Below are 21,933 nucleotides of genomic sequence, written 5' to 3'. Positions count from 1 at the left end.
AATGCAACGCCCGAATCCACATTCCCTTCGGGACAGACTAGAATGGTTTGATAACGCTCCCTTCCTTCAATGCTACCATAACTCCTTGCTATGATGTGATACTGTCTCGCTCCCACGCTAGCACAAAGCAATCTTGAATACTGTATAGCTTGTAAAAGAAAGCCGAAAAAGAACACATAATTTAGGAGGCCATTAGTCGAGCTAATTTCTCCATAGCCGATTCCTCGATCTCTAGATCCACGACCTCCTCCACAATATCAACGTCTTCGCTGAAGTCTAGAAGGTCCTCGTCCTCTGAAAATCTATAATTGGCGTCTATTGGTGACTCTAACGGAGTACCGGCAAGGTCGTCCGTGGCATCCACAGCAAGTCCTTCATTAGACGACTCGCTTTGCATGGATCGAACTGGCGATTGAATGATTTCGGAATCCCAAGAAATAACTCCATTCTTATCCATTGTGGTCGGCGCGGATTCGGGAAACAAGCCTTCCTCACTGTCGCTATCCGCTGAACCTCCGGCGTCCTCCGACTCCTCCATGTCACGAAAGAGATCGAGTTCTTCGCCCCGATGGACAATAACTCCATCCTCCCGGCGGATATAGTCGTCGAAATTGGCCGCGCCACCTGCAGCTTGCCCTCTATGTGCGTGAGGATGGTCGGTCTTCAATGTTAGAGTCTGGAGGCCAATATCATCAATGTCGTCACCAGCTATTCCAGTGGCAATGCGTCCTAGTTGCTTCTCGAACAACCAAGGGAAGCTAATCAGGGGCATGTATTTCGACTCCATCTTCCTCTTTGGTACTCTCCGGGTGCCAACCATCTTAGTCGCTCGACACTCGGCGAGAGCTATGTCCACTTCCTCCTTCGTCACCTTGTACATGCCGGCTACGAACGGACCTAGGACGTCAAAGTCTTTTCCGCCAGCTTTGTCGATACAAACTGCTCGAAATTGATCCTTTAGAGCTTCTGAAATTATGCCAATCTGTTCCTGCATTTTGTAATCGGAGCCGACACGTGGCCTGGAAAGAACAAATGTTGACCATACTTCAAACTCTGTCTTGATCTCCTGCTGTGCCATGATTCGGCGTAGGGCCACATCATATTTAGACTTGATTTGTCGGGCAGACTTCAGAATAGAGTCTTCAAGTTTATAGGCTGATAAAATCCGTCGGTCGAAGGGCATGTTCCATTGTGGAACAAAGTCGACGCTCTCAACTTTATTAAACAGTTGACCAAGGATCTTTTGCGATTCATAGATAGTGTCTTTTCGCCTATACCCCTTGTCCATGAAATGTGGCCATTGTCGCGGCCTTAGACGCTTTTGCATCTCTGCGGCGTGACCACTCTTGCTATAGTCAACAGCCTTGGAATGCAGGGCAGCTAACTCAAGACCTGGGTTCCTGTTAGCTAGCTAAGGCTACGACGTTAAAAGGTACTTACATCTGGGGTCTTTGACACCACGATCAAGGTAATCAGACTGTGCCAAATGAGCGAGGGCAATAGTTGGAAGAGCGTCGTTCTTAATAAACCGAACGAAAAACTTCATCAAGTCTTGAACCTCGACGGGCCGGCTTTGCGTTCTCGGTGCCTGAGCGGCGTAGTTCATTGGTTCGCAATTCCACTCTGGGGGTTGAAGCTCCTTATCCCAGATGACGAAATAATCATCGCCATCGAGATCTCCACCAGAGCACATGCTCGGTATGTCGCGCTCTCCAGTCGATGGGAAAACAACGACGTCGCGCAGGTGATGGAGCGCCGGCACGTTGACTGCTTTGACTACCCTAAGGTCGCCAGGGTGGAGCGAAGGATTTCGGCCGACGAGACAAATGCCCTCAATCACATTATAGACACTCGGGTCATCCTTGCTTGGCACTTGGATGAATATTTCGGGTAGTTCTGTTTCTAGGAAGGGCGTACCCTGTGCCACGGTTGGCCTGTTGTAGCCTTTTAGAATTCCTGTTTCATCCACACAGCCGAGTACAAATGCACCCTTTTCAACGATGATTTTAGCCTTTTCCTTGAGAAGCTTGATAGACCAGGATCTCCAGAGGTGAAGAAGAGATATCACAAAAGGATCCCTTTGAGCCATGAATCCGTTACGAATCATAGTTGCGATGTTGATAGTCATTTGGTTGTCGTCTATGTATCGTAGGAGAAGGCTTACAGCCAAGTCGTTATCACTCATAGCATTCTGGTAATTGGCAAGCTGCTCCGACATCATGTCTAGGAATACCCTGTCAGGGACTCCTAGGCATGAAAGGATCGTGATTGTTTGTCTGTTTAGAGAGGCGCAGGAAAACCTGGAGCATCTAATGATCTCAAGGCCGTTGTAGACAGCCGTGAACTTCTGCTGACTTCGTCGCATATGGACCTCACTATCCCTTGCTTCGGGCCACACAACTAGAACGCCCTTGCAGCCCCCAAGTCTAAACTGAAATGCGGATGGAATTGTGGTCGAACGTAGTCCCAGTTCGGCACAGATCATTTGGGCAAGAAACGGCGAAATCTTGCCCACACCATCCGTAAAGCAGTACTCCCCTCGTTCAATATCTGGAATGGGAATGAGCTTAGGGGCCGACAAGCCATTGATAGCTCTTGTCGTGGAAAAGCATTGTCCTAATCTAGCAGCATATTTGGCAACCACGTTGATGTGAGAGAAGTTGCCCATCCAGTTGCGGATATCATTACAAGATAGGTGTTCGGTGGGACAGAAGAAGTAAGCGCCATGCTCACGAAATTGCGAGTTGCCGAATGCTAGAAATTCATAGTGGCGGTCGCCAATCTGAATGCCATTCTGAAGGGTCCTAAAAACCCGAGTGAAGACCTCATCATTGCGTTGTTTAGCACAAAAATTGATTTTGCCCTATATTAGACGTTAGATATTATGTTAATAGGAACTAGCGAGGTCAATAGAGCGGACAAACCTCAAACAACTCATCAGTAAATTGTACACGTAAAAAGCGGCCGTCCTGATTCTCACTAGCATAGCGTCTCAGCACCCTATTAGTGGTTTCGACAGTTGGCGAGCTAAAATAGATGGTGCTGGGAGTGATCGTTGCCTTGCGTGAGTATGCGCAGTAATGGGGGATCTCTGTCTTGGTGGAGAACGCAAGAGCTTCCCGGTCTTCAAATATGCTCATTGGGTCGTATATGCGCTTATCTTGCTCGGCAACGTACTCTAATATATTACGAGCCTTGGAAGGTTCGGTCGCAGCCATGTCTGCTAAGGCTGTGATGAATTCCTGCGAGATATTATATTCATTCAGCATCTCTCGAGATATGCAAACTTCTAATTGGTAGCGGACTTCGAAGGGGAGTGAGGCAACGCTTGTGGGTCCATCCAAAGGCTGTAGATCTGCGCCAGTTATTTGACGTTGATGGTCGATGAGAGACCACAATTCAGGAACCTGTGCCGGGACCGTGTCGAGGTTATCTGCAGTGATAATTTCCACATTATAGTCCTGTAGTGCCCGTTTGATTTCATCGTAAGTATAGGATAGCTTCTTGTCCTGATTGAATTCGAAAAGGTAAGTTGTCCAGCGACCTGGCTTGTTAGCAAAGGCTATCGTCGTAATTAGAAAGTGTGAAATACCTATATCAATCACTGGCCTCGGCTTATGGAGAGTGACAACAGCCCCTCGGAGCTCCCATGGATTGTAGACAATATCTGTTTGTCTAAACCAACCATCATCAAACTCGGACCAAACTAAGCTGTCCGTGGGATGGCAATCCTTGTCTTGATCACGCTTTCGGTAAAATTGAGGTGGTGAATCAAGCGATATGGCTAGCTTGAACGACCCGTCATCTGAGTTCACTCGGTGGATGACCTTTAACTGTTCGAATGGGATCTGGAACATGTACTTGTTCATTCTGTCGTATTTACCGGGCCGAGAATCAACAACCAAGTCGGTGGTTGTGTCTCGGGCTCTAGCGTCTCGGTGCTCAAACATGAATTCAGCTGTAAGCCTCTTTCGGACAAGGTCAACGATAAATGTCAACTCATCCGATCGACTATTCTGCTTGACGGTCTGAAGAAGCATCATAGATTGCGGTTGCATCATCAAACCGAAATGCAACGTGGAAACCGAAAGAGTCATCTTTTGGTCGTAGAAGATATGATTGTGAATCGGACTTTGAATCTGATGGCCGCGCTTCTGGTCGTTATCTCTCATTTCCACGGAAACTCTGTAACGGAAGAGATCATCGACTCCCCTAATCATATACGCCCCATGAATTTTCGAGTTATTATTGGTAGCCCAGAATGCATCTCTAGGTGGTGGCGAGAACCTAACCTTCGCTCTTCCTTCTCGCTTGCCATCGGAACCCTCGAATATCTCTATGAAGCTGATGTTTCCTTGAGTTTTGAAGTTACGCCATATGTTCCACGTTGTTTCGGACGGGAGGAGGTTTGATATTCTGACGGTCAACTCTGGCAGTCTTGACCACTTGTGCTGTGGCTTGAGCATAACAGGTGGAGGTGGCTGCTGAGACCCCGCCCCGCGATATCCGCCTCGTCTGGGTATTGGCCGTTGAATCGTAGTATGATCCATATATGGCCGGGTGTGGACCGGTAGCCCAACGTCTGCCAGCATGGTGAAGTTAAGAAAGGCACTGTCTAAGTTAGTTCGAGTACTAAAGGGAGAGGTAGGGTCGGGCGAGGGACGGGGGGTAGGCGAGTTACCATTGATAGGTGAATATTAGAAGATCGAGAAGTTGTCTGGTCCTAGGGTTTATAAGGTGGCAAGCAGATGTGATCAGGTACGAGACCGTGAGGTCGCCGTGCTAGAGGAGCTGTATGGGTGAAGGGAAAACTCGAAGGTGATCGTTGTGCAGAATAATTCGCGAGTTTGTCGAAGTTGGGAGGATAAGGGAGAGAGATCGACAAAGCTCGAGGATGTTGGTGCAGTCTCTCAGAGTGAATGAGGAACGAATATGAGACCAAACTTGTGGTTTACTACGCCACTAGTCAGTCTGGGAGTCCAGATACAAGGTCCTCAAACGCAGTCCGGCGCGGAAGCTGAGAGCGAGGGTTGAGTCGTAGAGAACAGGAACGGGATATTCAAAGTTTCTCCAGGGCAGGAATCCAAGCTAGATCTGAGGAGGAAAGGTGAGGGGGAAGGTGAGGGGGAAGGTGAGGGGAGGTCGAGGGTGAGGTTTGCAAACGGGCTTGGTATGCCAGAATAAGAAGAAAGGAAGACGAAGAGAGAGAATGTGCGCCGGGCGGTGTAATGCTTGCAGCCTTTCCTCTTCACCGCCGTTTGTTTTCCTCTACTTTATCGCGTTGTGGTTTGCGTTTGAAAACGAGCGGCCAAGCGCAGAGAGGAGTTGTCAATGACAGCTGCAAGACATGGACCGGGAGACTAGGAAAGGAGAGATGATGAGATTTGTTTTTTTAATTGGTTTATTACCTTTTCGAACGAGGACCCGGTGGAATTGTTATATCAATAACGGCATCGACGTAATGGCCATGTCCACATGGAGGCGATCGGCTTCCTGCAGAGGAGCATAGAGTCGAACTCCTCTAGAGAGTTGCGATGCGATGCGATAAGATGGAGAGAGACGCGGTCGCGAGCGCAATCGCAATCGCACACAAAAGAATCCCAGAAACAACCGCGAGCGTGACAGGTCATGTGACTAGGTTAGCTTGCGCTGCCGAAGGCGGCCTAGCGCCAGTCCGTGCATCCCACAACAGAAATTCGCAAAACTTCAACTTTCGCGAAATCTCCTAAAGTTCCAGCAACCTCACGCCGACAACCACGACACCACCCTTAGCATCTCACCACATCCCGAGACGCAACCATGGGTAGAGGACCGTAAGTGCCCCTCGATATTTCAATTTCAATTTCAATCATCGCGCCGCTAGGAATGGGAGTGCCCCAGGGACGGGGAGACCAGAGAGATTAAGCGTTTCTGGTGTAATGGAACCATATTTCACTTGCACCATGGAACAGAACAGCTTCGAGAGTCCGGAGCAGATGGGATACTCGCGGTCAAGCTGAAGTCTCTTTGCGATCTCTGTCTACGAGGGTTCCTTTCCGCTTCAGCATATCACGATCGCATGAATTCTTCGACCTTGTGCTGACTTGACATTTAATACAGAAAGAAGCACCAAAAGCGCCTCAGCGCGCCATCGCATTGGCTCCTCGACAAACTCTCCGGTTCCTATGCTCCCCGCCCCTCCGCCGGTCCTCACAAGCTCCGTGACTGCATGCCCTTGATCGTCTTCATCCGAAATCGATTAAAGTATGCTCTCAACGCCCGCGAGACCAAGGCGATCGTCATGCAGCGGTTGATCAAGGTTGATGGCAAGGTCCGCACCGATGCCACCTACCCAGCCGGCTTCATGGACGTCATCAGCATCGAGAAGACTGGCGAGCACTTCCGTCTGGTCTACGACACCAAGGGCCGCTTCACCGTCCACCGAATCCAGGCCGAGGAGGCCGAATACAAGTTGGGCAAGGTCAAGAGGGTGCAATTAGGCAAAGGCGGAATCCCATTCTTGGTCACGCACGATGCGAGAACGTAAGTTCTATCAGACATCATTCAGCCGTTGGTCCAAGCTTTGGTCGATCCACCTCGAGAACGATTGGAGCTAGATCAACGGTTGCTATACATAATTCCCCCAGATATGCTGACGAAAATTCCCCAAATGTGTAGTGTCCGTTACCCAGACCCATCTATCAAGGTCAACGACACCGTGAAGATCGACCTTGCCTCTGGCAAGATCACCGACTTCATCAAGTTCGACACTGGTGCCATCGCCATGGCGACCGGTGGTCGTAACATGGGCCGTGTTGGTGTCATCACCCATCGTGAGCGTCACGACGGAGGCTTCAACATCGTCCACATCAAGGATGCCATTGACAACTCGTTCGCTACCCGTGAGTCCAACGTCTTCGTCATCGGATCCGAGAAGCCATGGATCTCGCTGCCAAAGGGCAAGGGTGTCAAGCTCACGATCGCCGAGGAGAGAGACCGCAGACGTGCACATGCCATTGCCGGCCAGTAAATGTGTTTCTACTCTGCTTTGGGTTCAAGGATGGTCATGATGTATGGGAGTCTCGGGGGCTTTGCTATTGTGCACACAGGGTTGGACAAAAGCGATGCAGATAGCAGCATAGTGAACCAATTCCAATCCATCCAATGTAGAAAAGGCTGTCGTGTGCTCCCTGTGCCTCGTCCCCATTATGGTTTTCCCCACATTGCATGTCCGAAGCCTGGTTTTTAGCATGTCTAACAATGCACCCCGCGTACATAGTATATTGGGGAGGCTTACGAGCGACCCGCTATACGGGGAGACTCTCGACTTCTAGACTCTGGAGTCTGAGTGAGACTGGCTGTGCGGAGCATTCTGGCTGTCACGAGGGAGATGAAGTAACATGCGCCAGGGCTGGGGCCCGGAAAATTGGACGCCATATAAAGAGTCGATAGGCCACGATCAGCCACCGCCAGCCAATTGCAGGCGCTGCAAAGCCCAGCGCCATGTTTTGCTTTCTTTTTCCAGATCTACAGTACCACCGATTGCCCTCTCCTCGATATTAAGGATTTATCGGCGACATTATTCCGCAGCTCCCTGGACGGTCCACGCCAGTTTCCGTGAGGTAACAGGAATAAGTGGCCCCAGGGCTGGCTGACTGCACTCTGTTCCCCGGATTAAGGGTCAGGGCGTTTTCTCTGAGGGAGGGGTTGAAATGTCGGGTGCGGTGACTGAATAATTGCTCGATTGGGCATTTGCGGAGAGGATAATCGCATTACTCGGTGAGGCGAGTGATTGGTGGGTAATAGGTCAGGTCAGGTATGAAATCGTACGTAGCACACAGGAGGTCGTAGAAGTAAAAGCCCACGCGACCTAAAGCCTTAGAGGCCGATAGATCGATGCCCGAGGTGACATAGTCAACAACAGCCGCCAACACTCGCTCGTACACCGCAAAAGGGGCTGGAACTTGGGAGTTGCGGTGACACCGAGACCGTGGAATCCCTACCTGGGGCTGGCTGTTAGTGTCGAGATTGGGCAGAGTCTACAGTGGGCAGTGAGCAGTGGGAGCTACCGTACGGATTCGAGGTTTTCACTCGTTCGGACGGAGCACTACTTTACTTATTATTAAGTACTTAACATGGGACTCAACACTCGCGCTGGATGACAAGGACAAGGTGGCGAGATCAGACAGGGCTTAAAACGAAGAGGGCGGCGGGATATAAGCCATTGGTGGTTCTTTTGCTGGTATATATGGATTATGGATCATCTGGGCCACGAACTTTAGACGCGAGATATATACCTTACCTTACCTTACCTTGGCTTGTAGTGTGTCGGGACCAAGGTACGGCTCCTCCACGAGGCTTAATACAGAGTATAATAACGAGAAGGAAGCCCAGGTCAAATTCCCATTATTTGCTTGCTTGCCCTACTTTACATCTATTCTATTCTACTTCGTCCACTACCTAAGGTACATATAGTACTAGACAACTTACACTCCACGGCGGAATACTACACGCTGGACGTCAACTGTCAACAAGGGCTTATGAGCCAGCCGAGGCCACTTTAACATCCATCGATATCGTGTGTCTAACCGTCATAACCCCCCACCTTCGCGCCCCTCCCCAGATACTGGGATTTCATTACGAAGTACTTATTTCTTATTTCTAAGTTATACTTATATTTATACTTCCTCTGCGCCCCATCCAGTTTCGAGTCGGGTCCCAGGGAGCGAGTGCATGGCTGCGAACGGACGACCAAAGAACACAAAACAAGCCCAAGGACCCAGAGTGTGTGTTTGTTGGAAGTTCAATGCTCATCTCTGTCGGTGCTGCGGAGAAAATATAACACCCAAATTCCGATCCGAGCCCGATCTGCAGACCAGCGACCAGCAAAGCAGCTGCACACTGCAACTGCAACTGCAACTGCACGAGATCCTTGCGGGCGACAGGTGGTGGTAGTGGTACAGACATTGGTGGAGGTGGTGGTTCTGTAGCAGTGGTAATAGTGGTCAGTGGCCCAGCATGACCTTTTGCGCCTGCATGCCGGTGAGGTGCGCATCTGTTCAGGTTCAGGTTCAGGTTCAGGCGCAGGTTCGGGGTTTCGCTTCTAGAATGCTTCCAGTGGTTACGAGCAACAGGCCCGCAGCCAGGCGTGTGTCTTGCTTATTATTATCCAAGTCCACTTCCCCACGCCCGTGGATCGAGGCGTCTCACGCAGATTCGAACTCGAGTACGAAACTCGGTTATCGATGGCATAGTGCAGATCAAAGTCCAAGTCCAGGCTCAAGTTCTGTTGCAACCGCAGGAAAAGCGAAGCCAGCATCATCATCATCATCATCACCGGGATGGTCGTCACTCGCTGTGGTGAGCCTGGTTACGTCCACGGGACTGTTTGCTTATGGCCTCGCGACCTTCCAAGCCGACTCCAAGACCAAGAGGCTGAGGGATTACTCGTGCCCGGCAAAGTTTGTGGAACCAAAATATGCGAGTCTTAAAGATATGGAAGCTGTAAGTGATCGTGAAGTCATTTGGCCCAGTTACAATCTCCCGGGCTACGTCTGATATTGCTAGGGTAGTAATATCACATTATGACCCTAGCACGTCGCCCACCCTGGATACCCTGACTGCTCTCTTCAAAACACAATAGTACATGTCTCAGAGGTATCCCCAGAGCGTTGTTTGTGCGTATTATATGATTATATGATATTTGGATTGCATTAAACTAGCTCAAACGCTAAACGTTGTTAAATAGGCCATCAAAGCAATCCGGCAAGCAACCGGTGACGATAACACCATCTCCACCGACCCAGAGGACCTAAAAGCCCACGGCTACTCAGAATGGTCGTCCACCAATATCGAGGGTCTTCCCGTGGCGGTGGCCTACCCAAAGTCGACCGCGGAGGTTTCCAAGATAGCCAAAATCTGCTACAAGTATAGAGTCCCCATCATCCCCTTCTCCGGCGGATCCAGTCTGGAAGGCAATTTCTCCGCCCCGTATGGAGGCGTGAGCGTCGACTTCGCCTTCATGGATCAGATCCTCCAGCTCCATCAAGATGATATGGATATTGTAGTCCAGCCATCCGTTTCCTGGATGGATCTGAACGAGGAACTTGCCAAACGTCAATCAGGGCTCTTCTTTCCCGTTGACCCGGGCCCGAGCGCCAAAATAGGGGGGATGGTGGGCACGAACTGTTCAGGAACTAATGCTGTCCGATACGGTACCATGAAAGATTGGGTGATCAACCTCACCGTCGTCCTCGCTGATGGAACCGTCATCAAAACTAAACGCCGTCCAAGAAAAACATCCGCTGGCTACAACCTCAACAGTCTCTTCGTCGGATCTGAAGGCACTCTTGGTCTCGTGACAGAAATTACCCTCAAGCTCGCTGTGGTCCCACAAGAGTTCTCTGTTGCTGTTGTGACGTTCCCATCCATTAGAGATGCCGCGTCCGCTGCTGCGGGCGTAATGCGAGCCGGCGTACAGGTTGCGGCGATGGAGATCATGGACGAAGTCCAGATGCGCGTGGTAAACCTCTCCGGATCGACCGCACCCAGGAAATGGAAAGAACTCCCTACTCTCTTCTTCAAATTCAGCGGCACCAAGGCTTCGGTCAAGGAGAACATCGCCATGGTCGGTGCCATCGCCAAAGCGCATCATGGTGGCAAATTTGAATTTGCTAAAGATGCACAGGAGCAGAAATTACTGTGGAGTGCGAGGAAGGAGAGTCTTTGGTCGATGCTGGCTATGAGGAAAGAAGGGAATGAAGTTTGGAGCACTGATGTGGCGGTTCCGTTCTCCCGCCTGGCGGATATCATCGAGATCAGCAAGAAAGAAATGGATGACCTGGGCCTCTTCGCGAGTATCCTCGGCCATATCGGCGATGGGAATTTCCACGAGAGTATCCTCTATGATCGCAATGTAAAGGGAGAGAGGGAGAAGGTTGAACAGTGCGTGAACAACATGGTCAATAGAGCGTTGGAGATGGATGGCACTTGTACGGTAAGTTATCCATTCATTCTGAGCTTGGGAAGAAACATATTAATTTGCGGTACTAATGAAATTCCACGGCAATAGGGCGAACATGGCATTGGAATCGGCAAGAAAGCATCTCTGCTCAAAGAGGTCGGCCCTGATACCCTCGGCGTCATGAAATCGATCAAACAAGCCTTGGACCCGCACTGGATTATGAATCCTGGGAAGATCATGGATATCCCATCATGATCATATACCATATGATTTTCTTTCGGCAATTCAGGTCTAACCACTGAAGGTTGTTAGCTGCTTCAGACAGGTAGAACATTAAATAACCATTGAAAAGGGGTAACCAAAAGTTGGTTGCATTTTGGGGGGGGCTGTTTGTGCCTGCATATACTTGAATAGGTGCTTTGGGGAAAATTGCATATATGGTGGTGGCCTTTTAAGTTATTTATTCATTTTCATTTCCAACTCGTAGCAGCTAGTTCATCTAGATCCATCCTCGCGGATTTATACGCATCGCATCGCAATTCCCAATACTCTTTTCAACAATTCCCACCTTAAATTGCCTTTATTCAATTTCTCGTATCTACAAACTCCCTTTTCCCCTTTCCCTGCCCCAACGCACTTAACCACAGAATTACCTACCTATCCTCAATACCCATGTCTCAAAAGCCCAGCATAAAAACCCCCCAAAGGCCCAGACCCGTGAATATTTATAATCCTCCTCGGCGATTAATAAACCGTTTGTTCTATGTGGCGCCCGCCTGCATGCATACATGCATCCAGAAGATCCTTTTTTCCCAGGAACCAAAAAAACAAAAAACAGAGACAAACCCCCCAAAAAGCAATGCCAAACCAAAAAGTCGGTATGCAACCACCCCACGGGGAAACTATTTTTTTGTTTTTTTGGCAAACAAGGCGGAGGTACCGACGGGTGGTCGGCATATACAGTCAGATATATATAAAAAAAATAACTCAAATCTTTTTTTAACAAAGCCTGTACGAAGCACTGGGCGAGGGGTGGAAAATGTCGGTCTGGGGAGGTAGGTACTTCGTAGGAAGTATACACCTCGATATCCCACGAACTTAATCCCCCGCTGTTAGAAAACCCCCATTGATAAGCGTCCCACTTCGACAATAAACCCCCGCATCAGACATCAATACTGCGTGGGGGTCGGCAGCAGTTCAGGAAGAGAATAATATCACATTGTAAATTCTCAAATCTGCTGTTCTCACTGCATAATGGATCTCTATACTTCGTACCTAAGGTACCTATGTACTACGTACGTACATGACTTCTTGGTGGATAGGGGTGGGAAGGGGAGACAGGGAGGAAACACTTGACCATGATTAATTTACTGCCCATGACCTAGATAGACGGTTATTAGACGGCGGAAAATGGGTATAGAGGTATAAGTAGAGGGTAGAACTATGTAAGACCATAATAACATTCGCAGAGTATGTGTTAGATCATGTGACCTCCGCCTACTTTGCAAAAACTATGCTCGGCCCGCTTACATAAGCCACGCGGCCGCTCCAGTACTGTTTGAATACATAGAAAAGTTAAGTTAGTGACAAAAAGATACCTCATCAGGATTGCGACAATCGAGACAGCACATCCCACCGCGACAAGATGGACTCCTCCGCCATATTATCTCTTCTGGAGCAGCTTGATGATGAAATCGATGATCTCGAAGAGTCAGTAGCTCCGCTCGTGAAAACAGCGCTGGCGGAGACCACCTCGAAGCTGCCTTTGCTAGACAAAGCCAAGCTCTATGTGCTTGTTACCTACGCAATCGAGTCTATGTTATTCTGTCAGTATAGCCATTTTTACATGCCCCCCCTTGGAAAAGAAAAGCCGATTGTCTAATAAACTTTGCAGCGTACCTCAGACTCAATGGCGTCAGGGCACGCGACCACCCTGTTTTCATCGAACTTACCCGAGTCAAGCAATACTTTGATAAGATAAAGATCACGGAAAACCCCCCTACGAGGACAAGCACCCTCGATAAAGCTGCCGCAGCAAGATTTCTGAAGCCGGGATTGGTACGTTCCTATGTCTTTTGGTTGTTGACTCGGGGTGCTATCGTAGTAGTTGGCCCTCGCAATCATTCACACCAGCCTATGCCTTTATTATATCTGGATCATTTTCACAATGCTAATTTATTCTTAGGCCGCTGCTGAGAAACATGCTTTAGAACAAGCAGAACTTCGCGCCAAGCAACGAGCGAGAGCACATATCAAGTTCGACGAACTTTCGAAAACGATGGAAGACAGGGAGAAGGCTAAGGCACCAAAGCGAAAGCCTAATACGGCGGACGCCACTCCAGAAGAGGATGGCTCCTCATCAGATTCCTCCTCAGAATCGGCCTCGGAGAGTGCAAAAGATGCGCCTGTGGCGGCCACGCTCTCAATAAATCCCAAGAAGAAGCAGAAGTTAGATAAACAGTCCGATTCAGCTCCAACATCGGGGACTTCAAGCCCAGCCAGGAAACCAAAAGGCTCCAAGGCACCTAAGAAGGCTGCCAAGAAGCAGAAAAAGCGTAAGAATGCCCTGAAGGAATAGGCTGAATAGGGGATTATTTCTGAATCGTGGCAGCCGTAATGGCTGGATGGCGTATGGGGGAAGTTGGGCAGGTCTCTTGGTCAATCGCATTTGCATAGCGTCGGCGTTGAGGAAATTCTTTACGGTAGAAGCAGGTCTCGGGGAATTGCACACTTGGGCTACTATAGACTATGTGAGGAATCTCGGAGCGGAGAGGGTAGGTTCTGAGTTTCACCAAGTACCAATCTCTATAAATTGAGTATTGGGAATAAAACAAATAAGATACCATATGCCTTCTGTTATTTTGTTATTCTCGAATTCTTTGCCTAACTTGGGATGGCTTAATGGCCTGGGATGCTTTTTGGTAGGTACACGTAAATTCTAGGCAGTACTGAGCTCCTACATATGTACCAGAAGAATGCGATCTACACAAAGCCATATAATTATCCTAGCTTACCCTGATAGATGCGCTACTAAGGCTGTTAATTGGCTATCTAACTATACAGCTTTTGGTTGTAACTGGTGCATCGTTGCTGGTGCTCGCGGTATAGGAGTAGCATGTGACTGTTGATTAGCCTGGGTGACCGACCATAGCTATATAAGACCAAATAACAAAATATCCATTATCGCAGTACAAGGGCGACCACTGGGAAGTGGCTCGGGTCAAATTGTACTGGCGTATTGGATCAACAAAAAAGGGAGCAAGACGAAAAACGAAAACGACAAAAACAACAAAGCGACAAGAGATGTAGGCATTCGACACCGGGCCGAACTCTTTTGCCATTTTGAGGCTCCAATCCCTGGTTTACGCAATTAGGAATTAAATATATTTTGAGGCAGTCTTTATTTTTATATCCTTTTTCGGTCATTTTTGGGATTGTTTATTACCGAGCTTCAATTCGCCTAGGGACTTGGTTTCCACCCGGTCTCCGCCAATCCGCTTATGCCTTTCGGGTAAAGCTCTGAACCGGAACCTGACCCCGAAAGGCTCTACTTTAATCCGAAGGTTTCCATGTGTCTTCGCCATCTCCATCTCCACCTCGAAATAACCTTTCAACACTACTACGAAGTACACGAAACTGCATCTCTAGTTACCCTTTTAAACCCAAAACACATCATCCATCATGGCCCGTCAAAGAGGAGGAGGCCGTGCCCCTTCAAGACCTACCGCTTCCAGACCTGCGGCTCCTAAGCAGCAAACACGGCCTGCAACATCCGCAGCTTATCCTCCTGCGACTACTCAAAAAGCCGGTCCTCCTGCTGCGGCGCCTCCAGCACAGCAGGGCTCCGCAGGGCCAGGTCTCATGGGCCAGATGGCTAGCACAGCTGCGTAAGTCCATCTCTGGCTATTCCTAGCGGTTGAGCAGTACTAACGAGTGAATAGAGGTGTTGCCATAGGATCATCAATAGGCCACGCAATCGGCGGTTTCTTCGGCGGCGGATCAAGCCAACCAGCAGAGCAACAACAGGATAACGGCGTCGTTGCCTCCCAGAACCAGCAAGACCAGAACAGCTGGGGGCCAAGAAGCTGCGAGGTTGATGCGAAACAGTTCACCAAGTGCCTGGACGAGAACCAGGGCAATATGCAGACTTGCAGTTGGTACTTAGAGCAGCTGGTAAGTGACCACTAAACAATGCGGAAGATGGACTATTACTCACCCGATTTGATGTTTAGAAAGCATGCCAAAGTGCCGCCAGCCAATACTAAAGTCTTTATTTTGATATCCGGAGCCTGAAGTGGGTGCCTAGCAGTTAAGGCGTGTCATTGGTGGCAAGACAGAATATGTATAATATATGATGAGGAATCGGATATTCCTATCATTGCCAGTACAATATACGATGAGGAATTGGCATCTCCGATCATTCATACTAGTACCTGAAATACAGATCCTCCGCTTTACTCTGCCAAGTCTACTATATATTTCCCTAATAGGAATTGCAACCACATCCATCTTTTTTTCTTCGCTATATGAAAATAGCAAAAAAAGATTACGTTGATATCGACTGGCTTCTTAAGTTTTGTGGCAATGTCTGTCTTTTCAATCTTATCTTGAAGTTGAGCCGAGGTTAATTATTGTGTACCTATCATGCATTGTACGCGCCGTATTTCGGAGCCAATAACATCTGGCTATCTAACTAACCTAAATCCTAACTTGAACGAATATAATATTTGTTTGGAAAGGTGGGGCGGACAACTTGTTCAACCACAAGATCTTCGAAAGGGAAAGTTGATGGCAGAGCTGTTTTTCGCGCCATGTGCGACTGAAAGATCGAGCGCAACATCGATAGCAACGACACATACCCATCTAGACGATTTGTGGGGATGCTAATTTTCTACCACGATTTACGACGAGCGAGGGGTTTGATGTGGAGTATTTCTACGTTGAGCATGATGACTACTTCGCGAATAATGGATTGACATTCAAAGCTCAAACTCCCCTTATCGTTCGCATTTTCCAATTCTGTGAGATATTTTTTGAAGGCCAACTTACCTGAATATCTAACATATTTCCTGACCCAAAAGCCCTGGATCTCTTGGTCATGATTTGGCTTCGCTCGATCATCTTCTGAATCCGGTTGATAAAATACCATAGATATGCACATCGACACTGCGAATGGACAGACACGCTCGGCGGGTGGTTCGTCAAACAAAGCAACAAGGGCGTAAACTATATATTTCCCAAAGTAGAAATGCTCCCTCTAGTAGGCAGTGTAGGCAGTGATTAAATTAAATTAAATTATTACTAGTTAATCTAATTCAAACTCTACTTTCTTTTTACCTAAATCTAATTTTAATTGAATATAATCTAATTTAATTGATTTTAATTAATTATATTTTACTAACTAGTTACCTGACGTATAAAGTTATATAAGTTACGTATATTACTTATTTAGGTACTAAGACTAACTTAAATTAGACGTTATCGTAGCTAAGAGCTAAATTTAAGCTTGTTTATATAAGTACAAAGTATTAGCTTATTATAAGATAGTTATATTATATAACTTAATTACCTGATCCGTTTAGTAAAGAATATAGAAAAGACTAAAAAACCTATAGATAAAGATAAAGATATAATAAAGTTCCAAGCTAGTTTTATGCCATAGACTAAAATAGTATAGCTAATCAAAGTTACTTAATTTTATTTGATTTTGTTGATTAACTTTGCCTACACTACTAGTAGGGCGTTCCTAATGGAAAGCACTACCCCAACGCGGGATTATATGATTTACGGTGATGATAAATTAATTCTTGGCATGGGATATTAAATGGAAGATATAGTTTTGATTCAGGATGTGGTCTTCGTCAACTTCTGTAAATATATTTGTGCTTCTTGATTTAAATCTCTATAATATTAATTATGGACAGATCTCAATGTTTCCCCAATGCCTTCAAAGCACCTCACCGGCCGCACGTCGAATTGTCTCCACCATAGCTTCTGGCATAGTCACGTTGGGAGCGTGTCCAATAGCATAAGAGTGAACGTCTACCGGTCTTCCACTTTCCTTTTCCACCATTTCCACCATACTTCTCTGGTACTTGGGAGGAATGACTAAGTCTGTTTCGCAGAGCATGTACGACATTGGAATAAACTTATAGGCGGGATATGTAGCTTTGTCTGTAAAGCTGGTGGCAGAGTGTCCTGGCATCCTTGCAGTCCATTTGAGACCTTCCGTTTCAGAGAGTTCTGGGAAACAAGCACGAGTATTCGGGAGTGGATCGAGGGTCATGTGGCCATCCTGTAAGCTGGTTCAGCATATACGGGATACACCAGTGTGTAGGCCGAAATATCAGTCACTCACCTTTACCTGCAGTTGGGAAGGAGCGTAAGGGGCCATGACGTCCGTCAAAGACTGTCCCACTTGTGCCACGAGAGCAGTAACGTAGACCATACGAACGATGCCGCCTTTCTTTCCACCCGCCTCTCGATCCTTCTTTGCAAACCCTTTAGCACCCTCGGCTCCTGCAATACCGCCATATGAGTGGGTGACCAAGATAATATCTTTGCCCTCATCGGCGAATTCTGCGAGGACGCCTTGAATGGCGACGGCATCATCATTCAATGTCACTCCGGATGCCTTCTTACTGTCCCCGACGGTTGGAAGATCGATGGTGGTTGCTTCATAGCCTGCGGCCTGGAGCTCGTCAATGATGTTTTGGTAAAGCGAGGCTGGGGAGAATGAGCCAGGAACGATGACAATGACGGGCTTGGAAGCCGAATCTTTTCGGTTGGCCATTTTGAAAGTAAGACAGGAAGGAGCTTTGGGTTCGTTTGAAAAGTGGTCAAGTATAGAGAGTGATAAAGAGATGTAGAAAGGTACTTCTGTGATATAATATACTGGCACTGGCCGCTGAATTTGTAGGAGTTGAATGTCAGACGTATTTGTCAGTCTTTGTCAGTCGTTGCCACTCAAACGCTGGCAAGCCTTTATGAAGAGCGCGAAATTGGAAATCACCTTGACTGCCCCACTTGGAACTCAGGTTGAGATACTAGTAACTACCTCCGTACACAGGTACAGTAGTGCGGAGCCAACCCTTCAGCCTGCTTTGTGCCTCTACATCGCATTGCCTTGCGACCTTCTAGTACCAGCATCGAACTGACAGCAACTGGCTTCAGAGACTGCGATTTTACCGCGTCCGAGGCTCGGTAGCGGTTATTCATGATGTGGAACTGGCCACTATTGGAAAGCTGAGAATTATTGAAGCGGCGGGGTTGGATGAGACGCGTTGATGCTCACTTCATTCGGAGGTTTTATGGCTGGTGAGTGAGGATGTCTTCAAGCGGAGGAACATACGCCCGGCTCGATTGGCTAGTTTTTGTCAGAAATTAGTGCGCTCCAGCCTCTCCATCACATCCCTTAGCTACAATTCGCTGATTGGGGAACAATAGTCAGAAATAAGATCCAAACTAATAGTTCTTTCATTCCTCTGATACCGCGATGACAGCCAGTGCTGTACAGCTGCGGTTTACCCCATGGGGTATGAAGTACCAGTGGCTTGTTGACCCCGCGTTATGTTGTACCGATGGCGTGGATACATATCGGTAACTTCTCGAGCTCACCCTGTTGCTCACGAGCCGGCCGGGAGTGGAAACTCTTATTTGTAGGTCTTGATATCCGGTTGTGGGGTAAGATATTATTCAGATATTCATTCTCATTGTAGAAAATTCCTCAATCTATACCTATCACATTCTACATTATTTTTCTGTCGTCCTCGAATTTTTCACTACTCAAATCCGTTGGATCAAGATGGCAAAAGGGGCCAGTCTCACATTTTACAACGTTGCAATATGTGTTGTCGTTGCTTCGGGAGCTTTCACATATGGATTCGGCTTCGCAGTGTTCATCACCAGTATCGGACAGCCTGGCTTCTTTCTTTACTTTGATCTCGATCGTTAGTATCCGAGTTCAATACCCTCTGATATATATTGACGTACAATACAGCATCAAGCACATACACAGCAAAGTAGGCACAACCAAATCCTAATCCTCAGATATTTTACTGACTTCTTTGCAGTGTCCTTGGAGCTGTGAATGCGCTGTTTGCGTTCGGAGCAGCTGTTGGTGCCATCCTCCAAGGAATGACAGCAGACTGGCTAGGCCGCAAAAAGGCACTTGGACTGGCAGGACTCTGCGCTTTAATCGGCGGAGCATTGGCAGCAGGCTCTGTAGCGATTGAGATGCTGATCATTGTCCGGATACTTCAGGGCATCGGTTTAGGCATGTTGATCTGCTTGGTCCCACTCTACACGACGGAGGTCGCACCCGCTCACAAACGAGGCCTTCTTGCTAGTACAACTGTAATGGGGTTTGCCTCTGGATATACTGTGTCAGGCTCCTTTCATTCAAATATTTCAGGCTAGAAGCTGACTTGAATAGTTGCGCTTTGGTCTCTTTGGGTACAAACCAATCGACGAACCTGACCCTCCAATGGCGAATGCCGCTTGCCCTAGCTTGCGCTGGACCCGTGGTTTTACTTGTTGGTCTCTTCTTCATCCCAGGTAAGTCGATATTTGATGAGCGTGCCGAGAGCTTCTGATGCTGAAAGTACTCATAGAAAGTCCTCGCTACCTTGTTTGGGTCAACAAGCATGACGAAGCATGGCCTGTCCTTCAGAGGATTCACAATGATCCCAGCGACCCCACAGATGCAATTGCTCGTGCAGAGCTAACCCAGATCACAAGACAAGTGGACTTCGACAAGGAACAGAAAGCTGGCTATATTCAAATGTTCATCAAGCCATCTTGGAGAAAGCGTTCAATTTTGGTCATGATTCTCATGTAATTGGCATAATTACATATTAATGGGATATCTCGGTCAACGATTGCTGACACAATCGAATCAGGTTTGCAGCTCAGTCTACTGGGGTATACCACTCCATTCTACTGGAGAAAAGTCGCTGACCACAATAGATCCTTGGAATTGCAAACTACATCGTTTTTATTTCCACAAGCCTTGGTATGACTGGCTCAATGCCCTTGATCATCTACGGTAAGTAAATTGGCCTCGAATTCTCTATATGGGCCCCATGCTCACGATTTGATAGCCATTTACTCCGTTATCGGCACGACTTCTACTTTCGTCCACTCCTTCTTTCTAGACCGTGTCGGCCGACGAACCTACTTCCGTGAGTATTACTAGCAAAACCGGGCCAACGAATATCTTTTCCGCTGTATTGACCTATATAGTGATTGGCTTCCCATCCCTCGCCGCGTGCCTTCTTGCTGAAGCTCTTCTACAGTGGAAGTATCTTGGCACTGGTAATAAGGCTGGCAACGCTGCTTGTCTCGTCGTCATGTTTGTTTACATTATACTCTTCCAGACCATTGATACAGCATCATTTGTATGGGCTGCTGAGGTCTTTCCCACGACCATCAGAGCGAAGGGTCTAGGACTAACCATGTTTGCTTACTTCGTTGGTGCCATAACCTATACTACGCCTGCAGCACTAGCATTCAAGAACATGTAAGTCATTATCCATCTCACCTGATCTTGTATATCAAGTCTGATAGTTGGGTAGTAAGTTTGGCATGTATCTGTTATGGTGTGGTCTCTGCCTCCTCTCGACAGTTTTCGTCTACTATTACATCCCCGAGACGAAGTGCTTGCCAGTGGAGGAAATCGGCGCTCTCTTTGGAGATGATGTGATGGTTCACTTGACTGCCGATGGCCATGGTATTGTCGAAGCTGAAAAAGAGCTCGCCATCACAAGAAATAATGATGATGGTGACGGAACTAGTTCAGTGGCAGGAGAACAAGGGAAGTCCGACGAGAAAAGAGGTTCATCCCAACACCAGGAAGTGGCAAATGTGTGAACATATTAGGAGGTGATATGGAAAAAAGTCTTGTGTGACTGGTGTTACTCAGACACTAGGGAAAATTTTTGGCATATATTAATTGTTTCTACTTATTATTATGTTATACAACCTTTCACCACTGGCTAGTTGAACAAAAAGCCCCATTTGGCCTTAAAAGATGGACTAATGCTCCATGATGCAGCGTCCCAACTTACCCCCTCAGGCTTCACCATGAAGCTGTCGGTGGTGAACAAGTCGGCCATGAAAATTTCTTCATCTATAAGCCCATTGAGACTCAGAGTGATGAGATTATCGCGCATGCGTGGAAATGGGAACTGATCAATAAATTGTGAATGCACTACAGTTGCCTGGACCGACGTCGGATGTAGCGAGAACGGTGTGATCGATGTTTGAAGTCCAGTTTTGGAGGGAACGTGATGGCCACATACAATGCCTAATATGCAGCCATTGTTGAACATCGCTGCATATACTGAGATATTGGGAAGCGAAAGATACCGATTATCTGGGCCTATTGTAGACCAGGATGGAGTTGAAGTGAATGTGAATGCTGGCCCTGGGTCACCCGTTGAAAGAGTACTCGTATTGTGTGTGAGGTTGGTTGATCCAAGAGATAGCATGAGCTCATTGTTCTTCGCTGACCCGGGTGTTTTAAGGAGTAAAGTAAGCTTTGACTCCTGCCCAGCATATGGAGTTGATGATACTATCTCTTTCGAGCAAGAATCCTCGCCGCCGTTCGTGTCAGCGCCGCGTGGTAGAAGTGGTCGGGGACAATGGTGGCCGGATTTGCTGTTGCTAGTTGCTGGATTGTTTTTCAAAGTTGCGAGCCTCTTCCCTACCACATTTAATCCATGCTCAGCAATTTATACAAAATAATAAGCAATATACATTCTAGCTTCCTTTGTCGGGACAGTTGAGGATACTTACGACGTGCTCTTTGCGCCAGCCTGTCCTGGATCTGTTTGCGTTTCCGGGCATCCAGAACTCCGTGCCAGTGATCCAAATCCTCGACAAGATCTCGGGAGGCGGTATTCCCACGCATGTTTTGCAGATTTCGATGGGTTCTACCAATAATGCAACTGGTCATGCCATCCCGGCTGTTTCATCGTATTCTAGATGAT

General features: G+C 47.7%; 8 protein-coding genes across 8 annotated transcripts; 5 read left to right on the top strand and 3 right to left on the bottom strand.

The window, feature by feature from the left end:
* Positions 1 to 181: 181 nt before the first annotated feature.
* Positions 182 to 4,592, bottom strand: BP5553_06693 (RNA-dependent RNA polymerase; the record flags this gene model as incomplete). The annotated part of the gene is made up of 4 exons (XM_032015316.1): positions 182 to 1,392; positions 1,441 to 2,863; positions 2,925 to 3,544; positions 3,593 to 4,592. The coding sequence occupies 4 exons, from the start codon at positions 4,590 to 4,592 to the stop codon at positions 182 to 184; spliced, it is 4,254 nt and encodes a 1,417-aa protein (XP_031868737.1).
* A 1,207-nt stretch (positions 4,593 to 5,799) lies between these two features.
* Positions 5,800 to 7,009, top strand: BP5553_06692 (40S ribosomal protein S4; the record flags this gene model as incomplete). The annotated part of the gene is made up of 3 exons (XM_032015315.1): positions 5,800 to 5,813; positions 6,100 to 6,522; positions 6,658 to 7,009. 3 exons carry the CDS (start codon positions 5,800 to 5,802, stop codon positions 7,007 to 7,009), a joined length of 789 nt encoding a protein of 262 aa, XP_031868736.1.
* A 1,988-nt stretch (positions 7,010 to 8,997) lies between these two features.
* On the top strand, positions 8,998 to 11,197 carry BP5553_06691 (FAD-linked oxidase, C-terminal; the record flags this gene model as incomplete). Its single annotated transcript, XM_032015314.1, has 3 exons — positions 8,998 to 9,483; positions 9,728 to 10,975; positions 11,051 to 11,197. The coding sequence occupies 3 exons, from the start codon at positions 8,998 to 9,000 to the stop codon at positions 11,195 to 11,197; spliced, it is 1,881 nt and encodes a 626-aa protein (XP_031868735.1).
* A 1,390-nt stretch (positions 11,198 to 12,587) lies between these two features.
* BP5553_06690 (uncharacterized protein) lies at positions 12,588 to 13,520 on the top strand (the record flags this gene model as incomplete). Its single annotated transcript, XM_032015313.1, has 3 exons — positions 12,588 to 12,768; positions 12,837 to 13,000; positions 13,128 to 13,520. The coding sequence occupies 3 exons, from the start codon at positions 12,588 to 12,590 to the stop codon at positions 13,518 to 13,520; spliced, it is 738 nt and encodes a 245-aa protein (XP_031868734.1).
* Positions 13,521 to 14,623: 1,103 nt separating this feature from the next.
* Positions 14,624 to 15,207, top strand: BP5553_06689 (Uncharacterized protein; the record flags this gene model as incomplete). The annotated part of the gene is made up of 3 exons (XM_032015312.1): positions 14,624 to 14,829; positions 14,884 to 15,115; positions 15,175 to 15,207. 3 exons carry the CDS (start codon positions 14,624 to 14,626, stop codon positions 15,205 to 15,207), a joined length of 471 nt encoding a protein of 156 aa, XP_031868733.1.
* Positions 15,208 to 16,889: 1,682 nt separating this feature from the next.
* Positions 16,890 to 17,735, bottom strand: BP5553_06688 (uncharacterized protein; the record flags this gene model as incomplete). The annotated part of the gene is made up of 2 exons (XM_032015311.1): positions 16,890 to 17,237; positions 17,301 to 17,735. The coding sequence occupies 2 exons, from the start codon at positions 17,733 to 17,735 to the stop codon at positions 16,890 to 16,892; spliced, it is 783 nt and encodes a 260-aa protein (XP_031868732.1).
* Positions 17,736 to 18,746: 1,011 nt separating this feature from the next.
* On the top strand, positions 18,747 to 20,812 carry BP5553_06687 (uncharacterized protein; the record flags this gene model as incomplete). The annotated part of the gene is made up of 10 exons (XM_032015310.1): positions 18,747 to 18,891; positions 18,942 to 18,963; positions 19,015 to 19,326; positions 19,377 to 19,498; positions 19,555 to 19,777; positions 19,843 to 19,864; positions 19,910 to 19,988; positions 20,044 to 20,124; positions 20,186 to 20,462; positions 20,518 to 20,812. The coding sequence occupies 10 exons, from the start codon at positions 18,747 to 18,749 to the stop codon at positions 20,810 to 20,812; spliced, it is 1,578 nt and encodes a 525-aa protein (XP_031868731.1).
* Positions 20,813 to 20,937: 125 nt separating this feature from the next.
* On the bottom strand, positions 20,938 to 21,854 carry BP5553_06686 (uncharacterized protein; the record flags this gene model as incomplete). The annotated part of the gene is made up of 2 exons (XM_032015309.1): positions 20,938 to 21,647; positions 21,740 to 21,854. 2 exons carry the CDS (start codon positions 21,852 to 21,854, stop codon positions 20,938 to 20,940), a joined length of 825 nt encoding a protein of 274 aa, XP_031868730.1.
* Between the last annotated feature and the right edge of the window lie 79 nt (positions 21,855 to 21,933).

This window comes from Venustampulla echinocandica, assembly GCF_003357145.1.
Source record: "Venustampulla echinocandica strain BP 5553 chromosome Unknown scaffold_4, whole genome shotgun sequence".
In the NCBI taxonomy this organism is placed as follows: Eukaryota; Fungi; Ascomycota; class Leotiomycetes; order Helotiales; family Pleuroascaceae; genus Venustampulla; species Venustampulla echinocandica.
Note: the sequence above shows the minus strand (reverse complement) of the source record. Positions and strands in the feature narration are given on the sequence as shown.